This window comes from Elephantulus edwardii, unplaced genomic scaffold (assembly GCF_000299155.1).
Source record: "Elephantulus edwardii isolate Elephantulus edwardi_28Jun2011 unplaced genomic scaffold, EleEdw1.0 scaffold00276, whole genome shotgun sequence".
NCBI classification, from domain to species: domain Eukaryota; kingdom Metazoa; phylum Chordata; class Mammalia; order Macroscelidea; family Macroscelididae; genus Elephantulus; species Elephantulus edwardii.
In genome coordinates, this window is record NW_006400026.1 from 3,059,546 (window position 1) to 3,075,890 (window position 16,345).

A 16,345-nucleotide genomic window follows, 5' to 3' on the forward strand; every position below is an offset into this window, starting at 1 on the left:
ATTAGCAAACAAGAAATTTTTTAAAATATATATACATTGAAGTGCAAGGGTTGAGAAAGGGGGAAATGAGGAAGAGGAAGAATTTTGATTTTTGTAAACACATTGAGTGGGCTCCAGTTTTTAAGGGGACAGCAAAAGAGTTCACCCATTCACTCAACTCTTTGGAGTGCAAAACTGCTACTTCAGTACTTCTACCTTTCTTATTTGGTGTCTTCCCAGTGCAGGCTGTCTGTAATTCCCACTATAAAGAATAAAATATTCACAGATTGCCAGAGAACATGCAAGTGTTGGTAATTTTCTAAGATTAGAATCTTCGTTTCCTGCAAATATTTTAATGGTCTTGTACTGTACTAATGTTTAGCCTAACAGGGATCTCTCAATTCAGGGCTCCTTGAGTCCTCAGCCCTCTCAAGGAACTTACGGAGCCAGTAATGCACTGCAGTCTTTAAAAAGAGAAAGCTGTGACAGTCTTCTGTAAGGATCACAGCCTTAGTTAATAAGAGAGATGCAGATCAAAACAACAATGTGATATCATCTCACCCCAGTAGCAGTGGCAAAGTTTAATAGGACAGCAAGTAATAAATGCTGGAGAGGATGTGGAGAGATAGGAACTCTTATATACTGTTGGTAGGATTGTAAAATGGTGCAACCACTCTGGAAGGCAGTTTGGCATTTCCTGCAAAAGCTGAACATAGAAATTCCATGCAAACCAGCTATTTGACGGCCTGGAATATTACCCTGAAAAAATTAGAACTGAGATACAAATGAAGATTTGTACTCCAGTGTTCATAGCAGCCTTATTCACCATCTCAAGATAATGGAAACAGCCCAAATGTCCTTCCACAATCAAATGGATTGAGAAATTGTGGTACATTCACATGATGGAATACACAGACAGCATGCAGGAACAATGATTTTGTAAATCACTACCTAACTTGGGAGAAACTGGAGCACATTATGCAAAGCGAACTAACTCAGTCCCATAGTTACAAATACTATATAAGACCATTATTGTAGAAATAGTTAATTTGTAAAAAGGATATGAAGATCCAAGGGGGCAAAGGTAGGAACAAAGGGGTGGGGGAGTTTAATCATAGGGTTGCACAGTTTGATGGGCAGAGGGAGGGGTGGGTAAAGGAAATGGTAAAGATCCAGTATGGAAAAACAGTGTATATGAACTTTGTAACCAAGCCAGTATAAAATAAACATTTACTTAAAAAAAAAAAAGATCATAGTCTTGGGACTGTGGTGTGGTTCTTCTCTGTCCCTTATGATCATGGTTAAATGCTATCAAGTTGACTAAGACCTGAAGAGAACCTATGAACAGTGGCTCTGAACCCTCCTGTCCTGTGCCATCCTCATCTCTACACACTCAAACCCACCAGTACAGTCACTATGTCAGTCCATCTTATTGAAGGTCTTCTTCCCCTCTTTAACTAAAGTAGCATCATTCCCAAGAAACCAAAACCAATTATACTGTATAAGGAATATAGTCATAATACACATAAAACCACAGTGAGAAAAACACTATGATCTAATTGAAGATGGCAAAAGGGAAGTAAGGCTGGTATCAAGAGTTCTCTATCACCTTTTCCAAACTTAATGTCCTTTTTCTAGGATTGGCCTTTCCTAATAACATGCCCAAAGTATGTTGAGATGGAGTTTCACTGCTGTTTCCTCCAAGGAATGCACAGGCTGCAACTTTTTCAAGGCATAGTAGTTTTTACTTTTGGCACCCCATGGAATAGTCTAAAAACCCCAACTTGATTTTTTCATGCTTATTCATTGTCTAACTTCCAAATACATTTTAGACAGTTTGTTTTTTAAAGTATTTCAGCAAGTACTTATCCCAGTATTTCAAAATGTTAGTCTTGTATAGCATTGCTACTGCTTGATTCATGATTAGTTCCTGTATACAAACTGTATTCTGCTAGATGAGGATATAGAACTCTTGATACCAGCCTTACTTCCCTTTTGCCATCTTCAATTAGATCACAATGTTTTTCTCACTGTGGTTTTGTGTGTATTGTTACTATAATCCCTATACAGTATAATTGGTTTTTGTTTCTTGGGAATGATGCTACTTTGAGAATTGCCTCATTTTTGTTTGCTTAGTTTTGGTGGCTTTCATTGTCATATTTCCAACAGAATCCTAAAACTCACTGCCTACTGTTTTCCTCAAGCATTGTATAATCAGCTGTCTTGCTAACACCTGATAACCCTCTGTATTTTTCTAGTTTAAGTTAGGGGCATGTTCCAAATTGTTTTTAATCATCATTCCTTTAATTGACTGAAGGCATTATTTACTCCAGTTGTGCTTTGTTTGTTTGGTTTGGTTTTTCTCTACTTTCACATACCGTCAAGTCAGATCCAGCTGGCTCAGGAGGAGATTGTCCCTCCCCCAGGAAAGCATCTGGTGGATTTGAGCCATGAGCCTTGGGTATTGCAGTGCAGCTTCTTTGCCACCAGGCCACCAGAGCACCCTTATTTACCCCACTTCTATATTCCAGTGTTCACTAATGAAAGAACTATTGCTATTGTATAAGTTCAAATTCTTTATAACCTCCCTTGAATTCAAAATCTCTTGGACTATTTTGTTTTCATCCCCACTGTTAAAAAATTTCAGTGTGCCCCTATGTGGATTTCTTAACATACCACTTATGTAGACCCTTTCACTGTAGAATTTGATGTGGTAAATTTTCTAGTATTATTTCTTTGTAAAGTCTCCTCATATTGCTTTACTTTGTAAAGTTCTTAGATTCCTGACCTTTAAATTTTTGCTTTTTAATTTTCTTGTTTGTTTTCTTTCTAGCAGAATTTTTCATTTTTTCCAATAAATTCTGCCCATTCCTTTAAAAAAATTAATTTTTCCCATGGCTAAAATGTCTCTGAGATTACTTTGTAAGCAAAAGTTTGGGAATACTTTTTAAGGAGGGCTCAAATCCTACTGGGGTACGATTTAATTTCTTTAGATAAAGGTTGGGGAAGAGGGTATATTGTAGGAGCCAGAGAAAAGGCTGGTGGCATTTCATCATTACTTATGGCATCTTTCTCCAGCCTTTATTTGGGAAGACTGCTACCCCCATCCCCAGTATAAGCTACTGCCAGGAGAAAGATGAGCAGTTGTCCAACAGCAGATGGAAGAGAAGACCTGTGTGTTCTTTATGTAGAGTTTCAAGCAATCTCCATTTTCAGCTTTGCATTGCTGATCCCTTTCTTCTTCCTATTTTCCAGCCTCCTTTTGTTTCAAAGCCTCTCTGGGACCCTGCTTTGTTCATCACTTGCTCTTTGATACTGTATTCCTTTCCGTAGGCAGTATTCTCAATTCTGCTAACTGCTCCATAAGTACAAATCTGGCTGCATTCCAGTAGCCTCTCTGAGTCACCTATTACTTTTTAGGTTAATATCTGAGGCTGATTTTTCTAGCAGAACAAAACCAAACTCACTGCTGCTGAGTACACTGTATAACTCATTGAGAACCTCCATCCAGTTTCAGAGGCTGTACATCTTTTTGAAAGGAGACTGCTCAGCTTTCTCATGTGGAGCAGCAGCTGGATTTGAACTGCTGCCTCTGGTGCAACGTGTAACACTAACTGCACTTATCTGAGATCCTTCTATTATTATAGAGGTTAGCAAGTCCCAAGTCTGTGGGTCAGATCTCAGGTCGGAGTATTCTGACTTTGGCAGATGCAGGGGCTCATGAACTCAAGATCAGCTGGTCAGACTGCAAGCATCTGCCTCACAGTGTAGAAACTAATGAATCCCAAAATTTGGCAAGCAGTACAGCATGCCACTGTCTCAGGTCCTGAGAACCAGAGGACAAATGAGAGCCAGTTACAGGGTCCAGAGTATGCAGAAAGCTGAAGAGGTTTGTTACAGATCCATATGTATTCAGTATAGATCAATGGGGAAATCCCTTTCAGTTGGTAGAGTAGTAAAGCTGATCATGGAGATGCTACCAAACCAAAGAATCATGGCTTCATCAAGTTGACACACAACCATCACAGTTGCTGAGAAGATAAAATAATGAGCCATTAGAGACACCTGCTTCTGAAGATAACTGAAAACCCTATGTATGGAGCATTTCCACTCTGCATACATGGGATTCCTAGGTACTTAGCACCACCTTTCTCTGCTGACTAGCTGTGGATTCAAAGGTCAGAAACACAACTCATTACAGACTGTCACAAGAGCTCACTATAGAGCACTGTTTAAATGTTAAGACTCCTTTTTCAGAAATGTGTCTGCAGTCATTGCAACTGACAAAGTAATAGAAAACTAACAACATTATGATAAGCTTTTACAACTAATGGATATAATAATGGTTCTGTACTAAGGGAAGTAACATTGTATAATATCTAAGGTGGAAAAAGGACTTTCTCATTCTGGTGGAGTTAGCAAAATAAAGCCCTTTTGTTGTCCTTTTCCATCCGTTTCTATAATCTCTGGTTGTGAGTTACTCTGCTTAAATCACAATGTGAAACTGCCACCAACTGGAATATTGAAGGCCAGACAAACTAGTCTAGACATAGCCACTAAGGAGAACAATAGAATATATTATAAAAACTCACACTCTTCCTGGTCCACCCCTGCAGTTTCAAGAAAATTAATTTGGGGAGCTCATTTCCCCTGTCTTCTGTATTATGGTATTCTTAAAAGTCCCAGCTTTTCCCATTCCAATCTTTGTCATCAAGATTGGCTCTTCTGGGGTCAATGAGCAGACTTTGTGTTAACATCTCCCTTGTTCTTTGTTGGTGGTTCCCGCCCATCACCCTCTACCCATTCTTTATATTCAAGATTTTTGGAAAGGAGCAAGCATTCATAACTAACTTACAAAAATAAATTTTAAAATGAGCTTTGCTGTCTTAAAGACTTCTGGATGACTTTGGATAATGCTATACTACTATACAGTTCGAAGGAAGTAATTGATTTCTTTGTCCACACTCTAATGGTGAAGCAAGTTTTTGGCATGAAGTTACAAATCCCACTGCTACCATTTAAAAGCCTACTTAGCTGCCTTGCCTTTCACAAGGCTTTAGTTTGTTCTATCTATAAAGATGGACCAAAAGAGATTTTAAAACTTGACACTAGATAGGGATATAAACTTGGGTAGAGCAAGAGAAACTTAAATATAACCCAGTTGTTTTCCCAATCCTTGTTCAGTACCTGTTCTACACATACTCTACCTTGATGTGGGGAAATAGGGTGGGGCTGAGGCACTGAATTAGCCCATTGGTAATTTTTTAGCCACTCAAACTCATTGCCATTGAGTGGATCCTGACTCCATTTGTGATCCTGTGTCAAAGTCTCCGAAGTCTAATCTGAAAGAGGCTGTCCCATCTTTTTCCCGTGAAGGAACTGCCCCAGATTTGTGAATTAGTGCAACTCATAGTTTATAGCTGACCCTCGTGCAGGTTTTCAGAGACTGTTAGTTGCAAGTGCATTTACATTACATGGTTCAAAATAAAGGAGTGTGTCAGGGATGTATCCTTTCCCCATACCTTCTCAATCTATATGATGAACAGATTATTTGGAAGACTGGACTTTATAAAGAAGAGTGTGGCATCAGGATTGGGGCAAGACTTATCCACAGCATGACTTCTGCACAACCTTACTTTCAGAAACTGAGGAAGACTGGACTGCAGCCTTTAATATGGATTGCAGCTCAGCATCAAGAAAACACATCATAGGCCAACAGGAAGCATTAAGATAGACGGAGAAAAGATTGAGATGATTAATGATCTTACTCTGATCCACAGTCAACATTCTTGGCACCAGCAGTCAGACAATCAAAAGAGGAGATGCACTGGGAAAAATCAAGGACCAACAATGTCAGTCTAGAGACTAAGGTGTGTCTGATCCATACCATGGTCTTCTACATTGCTTGCTATGCATCTGAGGTGGACAGTGACTAAGGATGACAGAAGAAGGATCAAACCCTTGAGCTGTGGTGCCACATAAGAGTACTGAACATACCATAAACTGCCAAGGGAGCAAACAGGTCTATATTGGAGAGGGTTAAACCAGGTTGCTCCATGGAGGCAAGGATTTTGAAGCTCTGTCTCACATACTTTGGGCATGTTGCCAGGAGGGACCAGTCCTTGAAGAAAGAAATTATGCTTAGAAAGGTAGAAAGAGGGTCAGGAAGACCCTGGATGAGACAGTGATTGTGACAATGGGGTCACATATGTCAGAGGTGGTGAAGTGAGAAGGGTTCAGAGGAACACATAACAAATCTCAATTGAGAGTGCATTTTGTTGCCTCTCGCGGAGCGGCTTGTGGATTAGTATCGCTTGACTTTGGGTTGGCAGCGCAGTTCATTATCACTAGGCCACAGAACGCCAAGCCAGCACTGAAAGCTCCGCCTTGGCGCGCTCCCCGCGATGGTTGCAGCAGCAGCAGCATGGCTGCCGCCCCACGTCAGCCCCTCCGCAGGCGCGCTGCCCCCTGGGAGACGTAGGCGCGGTGCTCGGCGGCGGGACGGTACCAGGCGGCGCGGGAGACGGCGGCGCGGGCACGCAGGGAGAGGTTGGGCGGTGGAAGTGAGGTGCGCCGCCGGGAGAGGGTTCCGGGAGGCTCCGGGAGAGGTGCGTGCGTCCGCCTGCTCGCGCCCCTTCCCTGGCGCCTCCAGCGGGAAGCGGGTGAAGGAGTAAGGAAGGGGTGCGGGGCGCTCCGGAGCGCGGGCGCCCTCGGGGGCCAGGCCTGGAGGGCGGTGTTGGCAGCGCCCGCTCCGCCCTGCGGTAGCCTCTGTGTGTGGCGGGGTGCTTGGAGCTTTCTCGGCCTGCGGACCTTTCGGTGTCAGTGGACCGGGCAGTCCCGGCGCGTCCACTTGGGAGGTCCCGCCGCTGTCGACCAGCGTCCTACGCGGCCCCGCGTGGTGGAATTTTAGAAGTTTGGTTTGTTTTTTTCAGAGTGGAAGTGGAAGTCAAGCCGAGGGTCTCCTTCAGTCTTTGCAGATGCGCTTGGTTGACATTAGATGCCCCCTTGGTTCCTTAGTGTGTGTACCGCTGAGAAGTCGCGAGGCAGCAGATTAAAAGGAGACAACTCATGGAAGAGGAAAGGGTGAGATTTGGAAGGACACTCTTGGTTAGAACAATGTGCTTACCAAGTTAGTCTGCATAAATATTTTTATTCACTCTTAAGTTCGTGTCTTACCTTCTCTGCAGTGAAAATTTACAAGAGTAAAGCTGTAAATGTAATCATTTCCCCGGCTACCATGTGGGAAAACTCCTGCTGTGGACTCCATGGTCTTCCAGCTGAAGAAATGGAATTCTAAATAAATATCAGAACAAACAGCTATGTCTTGGGGAAAATGCAGCCAGGCAAAAATGGTGAAGCTTCCTCTTTAATACTTTGAACATGTATGTAGGTAGGTGAGGCTATTCTTGGAAAAGGATGTCATGTTGGACATTTGGAGGGTCAGTTAAGGAGAAGAAGACTCTCCAACGAGATAGATTGACATGGTGACTTCAGCATTGGGCTCTAGTGTGTCAGAGATGGTGAGGATAACACAGGATAGGGCAGGATTCATGTCAGCTGTTCATAGGATAGCTATGATTTGTTATCGACTAATGGGCACCTAATAGCAACAGCAATGATAGGAAGTTGTGCTGCCACTCCAGGGGAGAAAGGTGGGTAGTCTCCTTTCTTACTGCCTCTGGAGAGTTAGCTATGAGTCAGTTGCAATTAAACGGTACATAACAACAATGAAGGCTAAAAAGTTACAGTTTATCCTTTCCCTAGCTTTCATCAGGTTCCTAGTCAGGTAGAACAATTTTGTTTCTACAAAGTTTTGGACTATAAGTAAAGAACGGATTGCAGTAATTTTCTGACTATTCATATTTGGCTTGTTTTTTTCTTTCACAGGAAAGGAATAATGCTTTCAGCATGTCTGCACACTCCATGCTCTGTGAACGGATAGCTATAGCCAAGGAACTAATCAAGAGGGCAGAATCCCTTTCTAGATCAAGAAAATGTGGCATAGAAGGTGGTGCAAAGCTGTGCAGCAAATTGAAAGCAGAATTAAAATTCTTACAAAAAGTAGAAGCTGGGAAAGTAGCTATTAAAGAATCCCATTTACAGAGCACGAATCTAACACACTTACGAGCCATTGTGGAAACAGCAGAAAACTTGGAAGAAGTTGTTAGTGTTCTTCATGTGTTTGGTTACATGGACACCTTGGGAGAAAAGCAGACCCTTGTGGTGGATGTCGTTGCAAATGGTGGTCATACTTGGGTGAAAGCCATTGGCCGAAAAGCTGAAGCACTGCATAACATTTGGCTGGGCAGAGGCCAGTATGGTGACAAAAGCATTATTGAACAGGCAGAAGACTTCCTCCAGGCCAGTCACCAGCAGCCAGTGCAGTATAGCAACCCTCACATTGTTTTTGCTTTTTACAACAGTATCTCAAGCCCCATGGCAGAGAAACTGACAGAAATGGGCATATCTGTGCGAGGAGACATCGTGGCGGTTAATTCTCTGTTAGGTCACCCTGAAGAGCTCCAGCTGAGTGACAGTGAATCAGATGCCGAGGGCCCCGAACTTTTGCAGGTGACCAGAGTGGACCGAGCAAACATACTTGCAAGTGTTGCATTTCCAACAGAGATTAAGGTTGATGTGTGCAAAAGAGTAAATCTGGACATTACTACTTTAATTACTTATGTATCTGCATTAAGCTATGGAGGTTGTCACTTTATCTTCAAAGAAAAAGTACTCACAGAACAAGCAGAACAGGAGAGGAAAGAACAAGTTCTACCTCAGCTAGAGACATTTATGAAGGACAAAGAGTTATTTGCTTGTGAATCTGCTGTCAAGGATTTTCAGTCTATTCTAGATACCCTAGGAGGACCTGGGGAGAGAGAGAGGGCTGCTATGCTAATTAAGCGAATCTGTGTGGTTCCGGACCAACCTTCTGAGCGTTCCTTGAAACTAGTGACTAGTTCAAAAATCAATAACCGTTCACTCACCATTTTTGGAACAGGAGACACCCTAAAAGCCATCACAACGACTGCAAATAGTGGTTTTGTGAGAGCTGCTAACAACCAAGGTGTTAGGTTTAGTGTCTTTATCCATCAGCCCAGAGCACTTACTGAGAGCAAAGAGGTCCTAGCTACCCCTTTACCAGAAGACTCTACGGCCTACAGTGAGTGCCAGTGATATCCTTTAAACATTTCCATGGAAATAAATTATCTGCACACAAAAGGCTGAATCTTTCCATCTAAATTGAGAGGGATGAGAAAAAAAGTCTTTAATAAAAATAATGACTTAGAACTTTTAAAACAATTTTTTGGGTCTTGTCTAAATTGAAATAATCCCCTAAGGTACAAAAACCAGGAAAACCTTATTTCTCAAATATCTGTGCAATAGCAATTAAAAATAAAAATGTACATAAAACTTAGCTATATTGCAATAGTTTTATTGATTTGCTTAATTAGGTTTATATTGTCTTCCCTTTCCCCCATAGATAGTCACATTTCATGGAATAGGTCTACCTTGCATCTTGCAATAACTATTTGAAGAGAACTTCCAAGCTTATTTTTCATTGTATTGGTTTGTCAGTTGATGTGAGTTGAGGTTGGGAGAAAATGATTTATAGTTAATTTTAAATTTGTAAGTTATGGTCACTTATCAATGAAAAGAAACATTATTTGGATGCTCATTCTCTTTCTACTGGGTATATTCCTAAACAGCATGCCTCTGAAAATCTATGAACTTTTTAAAAGGCTTCAGGCCTTTATTTTCATAGGGTCACTGAGTTGTGCTCAACTCAATGGCAATCACCAACAGCAATAACTTAATACAGGAGAATGAAAACAAATTCTGATAATGTAAGCTTTAGGATTTTTTACCTTTGTGAAAGCAATCTACACTTGCTCTGAAACAGGTAAAACTAGCTTTAATAAATTGAAACGGAATTATGCAAAACATTTTGAGATAATTTCAGATTTCTTTTTTATTGTTATTGTATACTATCAAGTTGGATCTGACTGGCACAGGAGGATATTGCCCCTCCTCCAGCGGAGCAGCTGGTGGATTTGAACTATGCACCTTCGAGAGTATAGCATAGCTTCTTGCCACTAGGCCACCAGAGCTCCCTATAATTTCAGGGGTTTTAAGTACAAGAAACCAATAGGTATACAGTTTGAATCAGCAGTTGCTCTTTGGAAGAAAGGTGAGCAATCTTCTTTCTCCCTTGCAGTTTACTACCTCTAAAAATTCACTGGAGGGTCAGCTATGAATTGGTCCCAATTCAACAATACATAACAATATTGTGATTTGGATAAAAGTTTCCAGCACAAATCTGATTTCCATTGACAGTTTATTGATAGCAATAATTACAATCTCTACAATTTAACAACTATCATTCTACTTCTTTCCTTTGTTTTCCATTTCCATTAATCCTCTCATTTCCAACTTTCTAAACTTTAGAAAACTACTTGCCTTTTGATTATTCTAAAGACCAAATTAACCCTCCTGGGTTTTTTAATCACCTTATAGACCTATCTTCTATTTGACTGAAAGTTGAGCCACAGGGATGAGTTCCATTACATACACGAAGGATATCATAAAGTAATGATCATAGGGGATTCTACTAGTTTTATAAGACTTCTGAGTTTGAGGGGGCATGTGTGTTTGTCTTTTAAATAATTTAGACACTTTTCCCAAATTCTTTACTCATTCTCTTCAGAACCTTCTGCTGTCTCTTAGAAAAAATCTATAACAGTACTTGTGTACCATTTACTTCTTGGCTTAGAGTCATGAAGATTGACATTTTGGTGGGTCATTAGTCTGGACTAATTTTTTTAAATGTATTTTTTGTTTTTTTGCTGCAGACTGGGAAAGACCAACATTTTTACCTCACATGGCTGCTTATGTAAGTTTTGATCATTACTCAACAATGTGCTAGGTCACCTTGATGTTCTCTAAGATTATGGTCCTGAGCCCTTAGACCTAGCCACTCAATCTGTCAAAGTACTTGATTATGATGAAGTCTTCTTAACTACCCCTGTGTGCTCTTACATTCATGGATGCCTTTGCGGCACATGGAAATTATATATGCAGAAGTAACCTCTGTCAGACTTTAACATATTTGTGTGGGTAATCCCATTCAGTGTATTCCCCATACTTGTTCAATTTGCATGTCTCAGTATACTCACTGAGATTATTATTATTATTGCTGAGGTACATATCTAATAACATTTACCTCTGTTGTCTTTAACTTTTAGGATTCTCCCATTGTCTTCCTTTACCTTGATCATTTTGTGCTGACTTTCTTCCTACACAGGTTACTACTACTGATGGCTTAGGAGTAAGAAGTTATGCTGCCAATCCAAAGGCATGTGGTTTGAATCCACCAGCTGCTCTGAGGAAGAAAGATGGGCAGTCTCCTCCCATGTAATATACTACCTATGAAAACCCACTAGACAATCAGCTATGAGTCAGTCGTTACTTGATGATAAACAACACGGGATAGGAAAGGATTCAGATCCATTGTTCATAGGATTGCATTGAGTCTTGGTTGACTCAGTGGTACTTAACAACACTTAATGATTTACTGTCTTACCTTCATACCCTTGTGGTTGTTAAACACCATCCAGTGTCGTAGTGCTATAAGACTGACTCAGTGACCATATGAACAACAGATCTGAACTTTGTCCTATTCTACACCAGCCTCACCATCTCTGATAAACTCAAGCCCATTATAACAGTTGCTGTGCCAACTCATTGGGGGTCTTTCTCTCTAAACCTCTACCATTCCCAGCATGGTGTCTTTTTTTCAAGGACTGCCCACACTTAGCTGCATGCCCAAAGTGTAAGAGACCACAGTACACCATCCCTGCCTTTAAGGAGCACCCTGGTTGCACTTCCTTCAAGGAGAACTTTTGTCAGCCCATGGGATATTCAGTACTCTCCCCAACACACACCCCTAATTACCATCGAAGAATGTTTCTGTGTGAAACTTTATTTTTTTAACAAATTGAGCTGAGCAACTTTTTTTTTTTTTTAAAAAGCAAATGCTTAGATTAATTGTTGGAGAAGAAACTAAGGCTAAAATAGGTGAGCAACTTTTAAAAATTTCTTACCTCTTTTATACTGGTTTATATACAAAGTTGATCACGTTAATATACATTGTTTTTCACACTAGATCATTCTCCTTTACCCATCCCTCCTTCCATCCATAAAACTGTATGACCCTATGATTAAGCCGTCCCTCTTGGATTCCTGTATCTGTCCTTTTATGACTGACTGATTTAATCCATCATTTCCCCAAGGTTCATCCATTTGATATGGGTTTGTATGCTTTGTTATTTTCTTAGTATTTGGGCACAAAATAGGACGAGATTCAAGTCTGTTGTTCACAGAAGCGGTATTAGTCATATTAGTCATAGTCTGCTTAACGGCACCTAACAACAATTATGTAACATTATATGTTATATACCATAGTGTCCCTCATTCATTCATAGCCACTTAAGTGGTGTCAGTGTATTTGCTATTTAAATAGTGGCATGCTATTAATGGGTATGTAGATTTATATGCTGCACCTCTGATTTTTCTAAGATATATTGACCTCACTACCATTGAGTTGATTCCAACTCATAGCAACTTTCTGTTAGGCTTCTGAAGCTGTAAGATTATTAAAAACGGTGGAAAATTGCATGAATAGGAAACTACCAGAAATTCAAGCTGAATTCAGAAAAGGCTATGGTACAAGGAATACCAATGCTGATGCCATATAGATCATGGGTGGAAGCAGAGAATGAAAATGTTCACATGCATTTTACTGACTATGAAAAGTTATTTGTGTGAATTATAACAAATTATGACTAACACTGAGAAGAATAGGAATACTGGAACACTTAATTGTGCTCATGTGAAACCAATATCTATTGTCTGAACTGAGCAGGGGAACATTACATGGTTTAAAATCAGAAAAGATGTGGGTCAGAATTGTATCCTTTCTTTGCACCTATTCAATGTACATGCTGAGCAAATCATTTAAGAAGCTAGACTTTACTAATCTCTTCTCCATCTATCATTATGCTTATTAGCCTGGTGGTGGGGCAGTCAAAACCCAAAATGTACATTGTGTTGGAAAAATCTCTCTCAGGATCCTTTCCATAGTACTCAAGAGCAGTGATACTAGTTTAAAGAGTGAGGTATGGTATGCCTGGTCCACGCCATGGTCTTTTCAGTTACTCCCTATGTATCTGAAAGTTGGACAATGAGTAAGGATGACAGAAAAAGAACCTTTGCCTTTGAGTTGGAAAAAAGCATCTCAGTATCCCATGGGCTACCAAAAGAATGAATAAGTCTGTCTTGGAGAAAGCGTAACCAAGATAATGCTTAGATGGTGAAGCTTCATCTCACACTTTGGCCATGTTGGCAAAGTAGAGCCAGTCCTTGGAAAAGGACATCATAGTGGAAATGGTATAGGGTTTGCAAAAGAAAAGAAAACTCCCAACAAGATGGATTGACACAGTGACAGTAACCATGGGCTTGAGCTTATCAGAGATGGTGAAGATGGTGCGATATAGGACTAAGTTCAGATCTCTTGTTCAAAGGGTCACTGTGAGATATAGTGGATTCAGTGGTACCTAACAAGAACAACATAATGGTGAAATTGCCAGTGAAGGATTTTGTGGATTCCAACAGCCCACGATGTATTTTTGGTTAGCAACTTAAGGTGCACCATAAGAGCACCTTCAGTATATAACTTCTTGTTGTTACATGCTATTGAGTTAAGTAGGACTCATACTGACCCTATAAACAGATTTGAATCCTATCCCATCCTATGTCATTCTCATCATCTCTGACAAAGTCAAACAAATTTCTGCTGTCTCTGTGTCAGTTGATCCAGTTGATAAACTTTGTTTCACTGATCCTCCACCTTCCCAAGCATGATGCCCCTTTTCAAGAAATTGCCCCTTCTAACAGTATGTCCAAAGCATTTGAGAAGAAACTTCACTGTCCTTATCTCCAAGGAGCACTCTGGTCGCACTTCCTTGAAAATTTATCTGTCTTTCAGCAGCCCATGGGATATTCAATTATGTTTTCTAACACCACAAATCAAATATATCAGTTCTTCTGTCATCCTTACTCATGGTCCAGCTCTCAAATGCATAGCCAGTGATAGAAAAGACCATATCCTGAGTCAAGTGAAACTTACTCTTTAAACTGATATTGCTCTTCAGTGCTCTAGAGAGGTCTCTCACAGCAGACTTGCCTAAAGCAATACCTCCTTTTTAATAAATCTTATATTGGTTTGCATATAGGATTCATATACATTGTGTTTCATTCATATACATTGTATTTTGTGCATTCCTTCATTCACATTTTGTTTTATATGACCATTACCATTATGTTTTATATAATTAATCACCGTTGATCTATGCCCACTATTACTCCATCTTTTCAGGTCCCCACTAGATCTATCCTAATTCCTTCACCTCCTCCCTCTGCCCACAAAAATCTTGTACCCAATGATTTTCCCCTCTCCCCCCCCCCTTAGGCCTCTGTCCGTCTCACCCTCCCATTTTAGACTTTTATCCACATTCTTTCACCCTTTGGTCTTTTATCCACATCTTACTAGTTACTCTATATTTGCAATAATGGTTTTATGTAGTATTTGTCCTTATGAGAATAAAATAATTCACTCAGCATAATGCTGTCTAGCTTCTCTCATGTTATAGAGTATTTTTCAAAATCTTTGTTCTTGAGTGCTACATAGTATTCCATTGTGTAAATGTACTACAATTTCTCAATCCATTCATTTGTTGATGCATATTTGAGTTGTTTCCATATTCTTGATACTGTGAATAATGCTACTATGAACATCAGTATACAAATTTCTGTTTGTGTCTCAGTTCTATTTTCCTGAGGGTATATTCCTAGTAGTGGATAGCTGGACAATGTGGCATTTCTAGGTTCAGCTTTTTGAGGAAATGCCAAACTGCCTTTCAGAGTGATTTTGCCATTTTACTATCCCACCAACAGCATATGAGAGAGTTCCAATATCTTCACATTCTCTCCAACATTTATTACTTGCTATCTTGTTAAACTTTGCCATTGCTACTAGGGTGAGAAGGTATCATGTTATTTTGATTTGCATTTCTCTGATAGCCAGTGATTTTGAGCATTTCTTCATATGTTTGTTAACCATCCGAATTTATTTCTTTGTGAAAAGTCTTACCCTGTCTTTTGCTCATTCTGTGATTGGTTTACCAGTCTTTTCTTTATAGAGCCCTTTTATTATTCTGTAAACTTTTGTTATGAGAGCCTTGTCTGAGATGTCATTGGCAAATGTTTTTTACCCTAGTCAGTAGCTTTTCTTTTGTATTGGAAAAAGGCTTTGATGTACACAGGGACTTTATCTTTAGAAGACCCCATTCATCAATATTATCCTCTCCTGACTGTGCGTTTTTGGCTTTATTTGACAGCCTATTTATACCATAAGCTAGGGATTCTAAGTTTGGTCTTATTTTGTCTGTTATGGTCTTTATTGTTTTGGCTTTATCTCTACATCAGTTATCTACCTTGAGTTGATTTTTGTGTATGGTGTCAGATGTCACTCATGCTTCAGCTTTCTGCAGGTAGATGTCCAGTTTTTCCATCACCATTTTTTGAAGAAGTTGTCATTTCTCTATTTGTTAAGTTTTGTTTCCTTGTGAAATACCACTTGACTGTAGGTAGATGGGTTAATTTCTGGGTCCTCTATTCTGGTCCATTGATATATGTTCCAAACAACAACAAATCTGTTCCATTGGTCTATGTGTCTATCATTGTACCAGTACCATGCTATTTTGTCACGGCTCTATAGAAAGTTTTGAGATCAGGAAGTGCTATGCCTCTTCATTCTTGGTTTTCAGAAGTGGTTTGCTTAGTCAGAGCCTTTTTTCCTTTCCCAATATGCTTGCCATTTGCCTTTTCTATTTCTTTGAGAAAAGAATTTGGTACATGTATTGCGATTGCATTAAACATATATATTGCCTTTGGTAGGTTTGTCATTTTTACTGTATTGAGTCTTTCTATCTCTGAGCAGGGAACATTTCCCCATTTTTTTAAGTCTATTGTTTCTTGATGTAGTATTTTGTAGTTTTCTTGATAAATGTCTTTTGTGTTTTTGTGTACTGTACAGCTAGAACCAATCCATAATTGATCCTACAGTGAGTTTTCAAAAGCAGAGAATTGTATGGGAGGAGTTTGTCCATTCTTCTCCCATAGAGCAGCAAGTGGCCTCAAACTATGTGCTTTCAGGATTGCAGCAGTTTCTTCCCTCTTGGCCACCAGAGCTCCCTGTCTTTTGTTTCTAGTCAGATTTATTCCCGAGTATTTCAGTTTGTAGTTG

General features: G+C 39.9%; 1 protein-coding gene across 1 annotated transcript; it reads left to right on the forward strand.

The window, feature by feature from the left end:
• The first annotated feature begins 7,869 nt into the window (after window positions 1-7,869).
• Window positions 7,870-9,279, forward strand: LOC102850272 (chromosome unknown open reading frame, human C7orf25). Its single transcript, XM_006900198.1, has one exon. It carries the CDS (start codon window positions 7,888-7,890, stop codon window positions 9,154-9,156), a length of 1,269 nt encoding a protein of 422 aa, XP_006900260.1. The 5' UTR covers window positions 7,870-7,887; the 3' UTR covers window positions 9,157-9,279.
• Window positions 9,280-16,345: the final 7,066 nt, after the last annotated feature.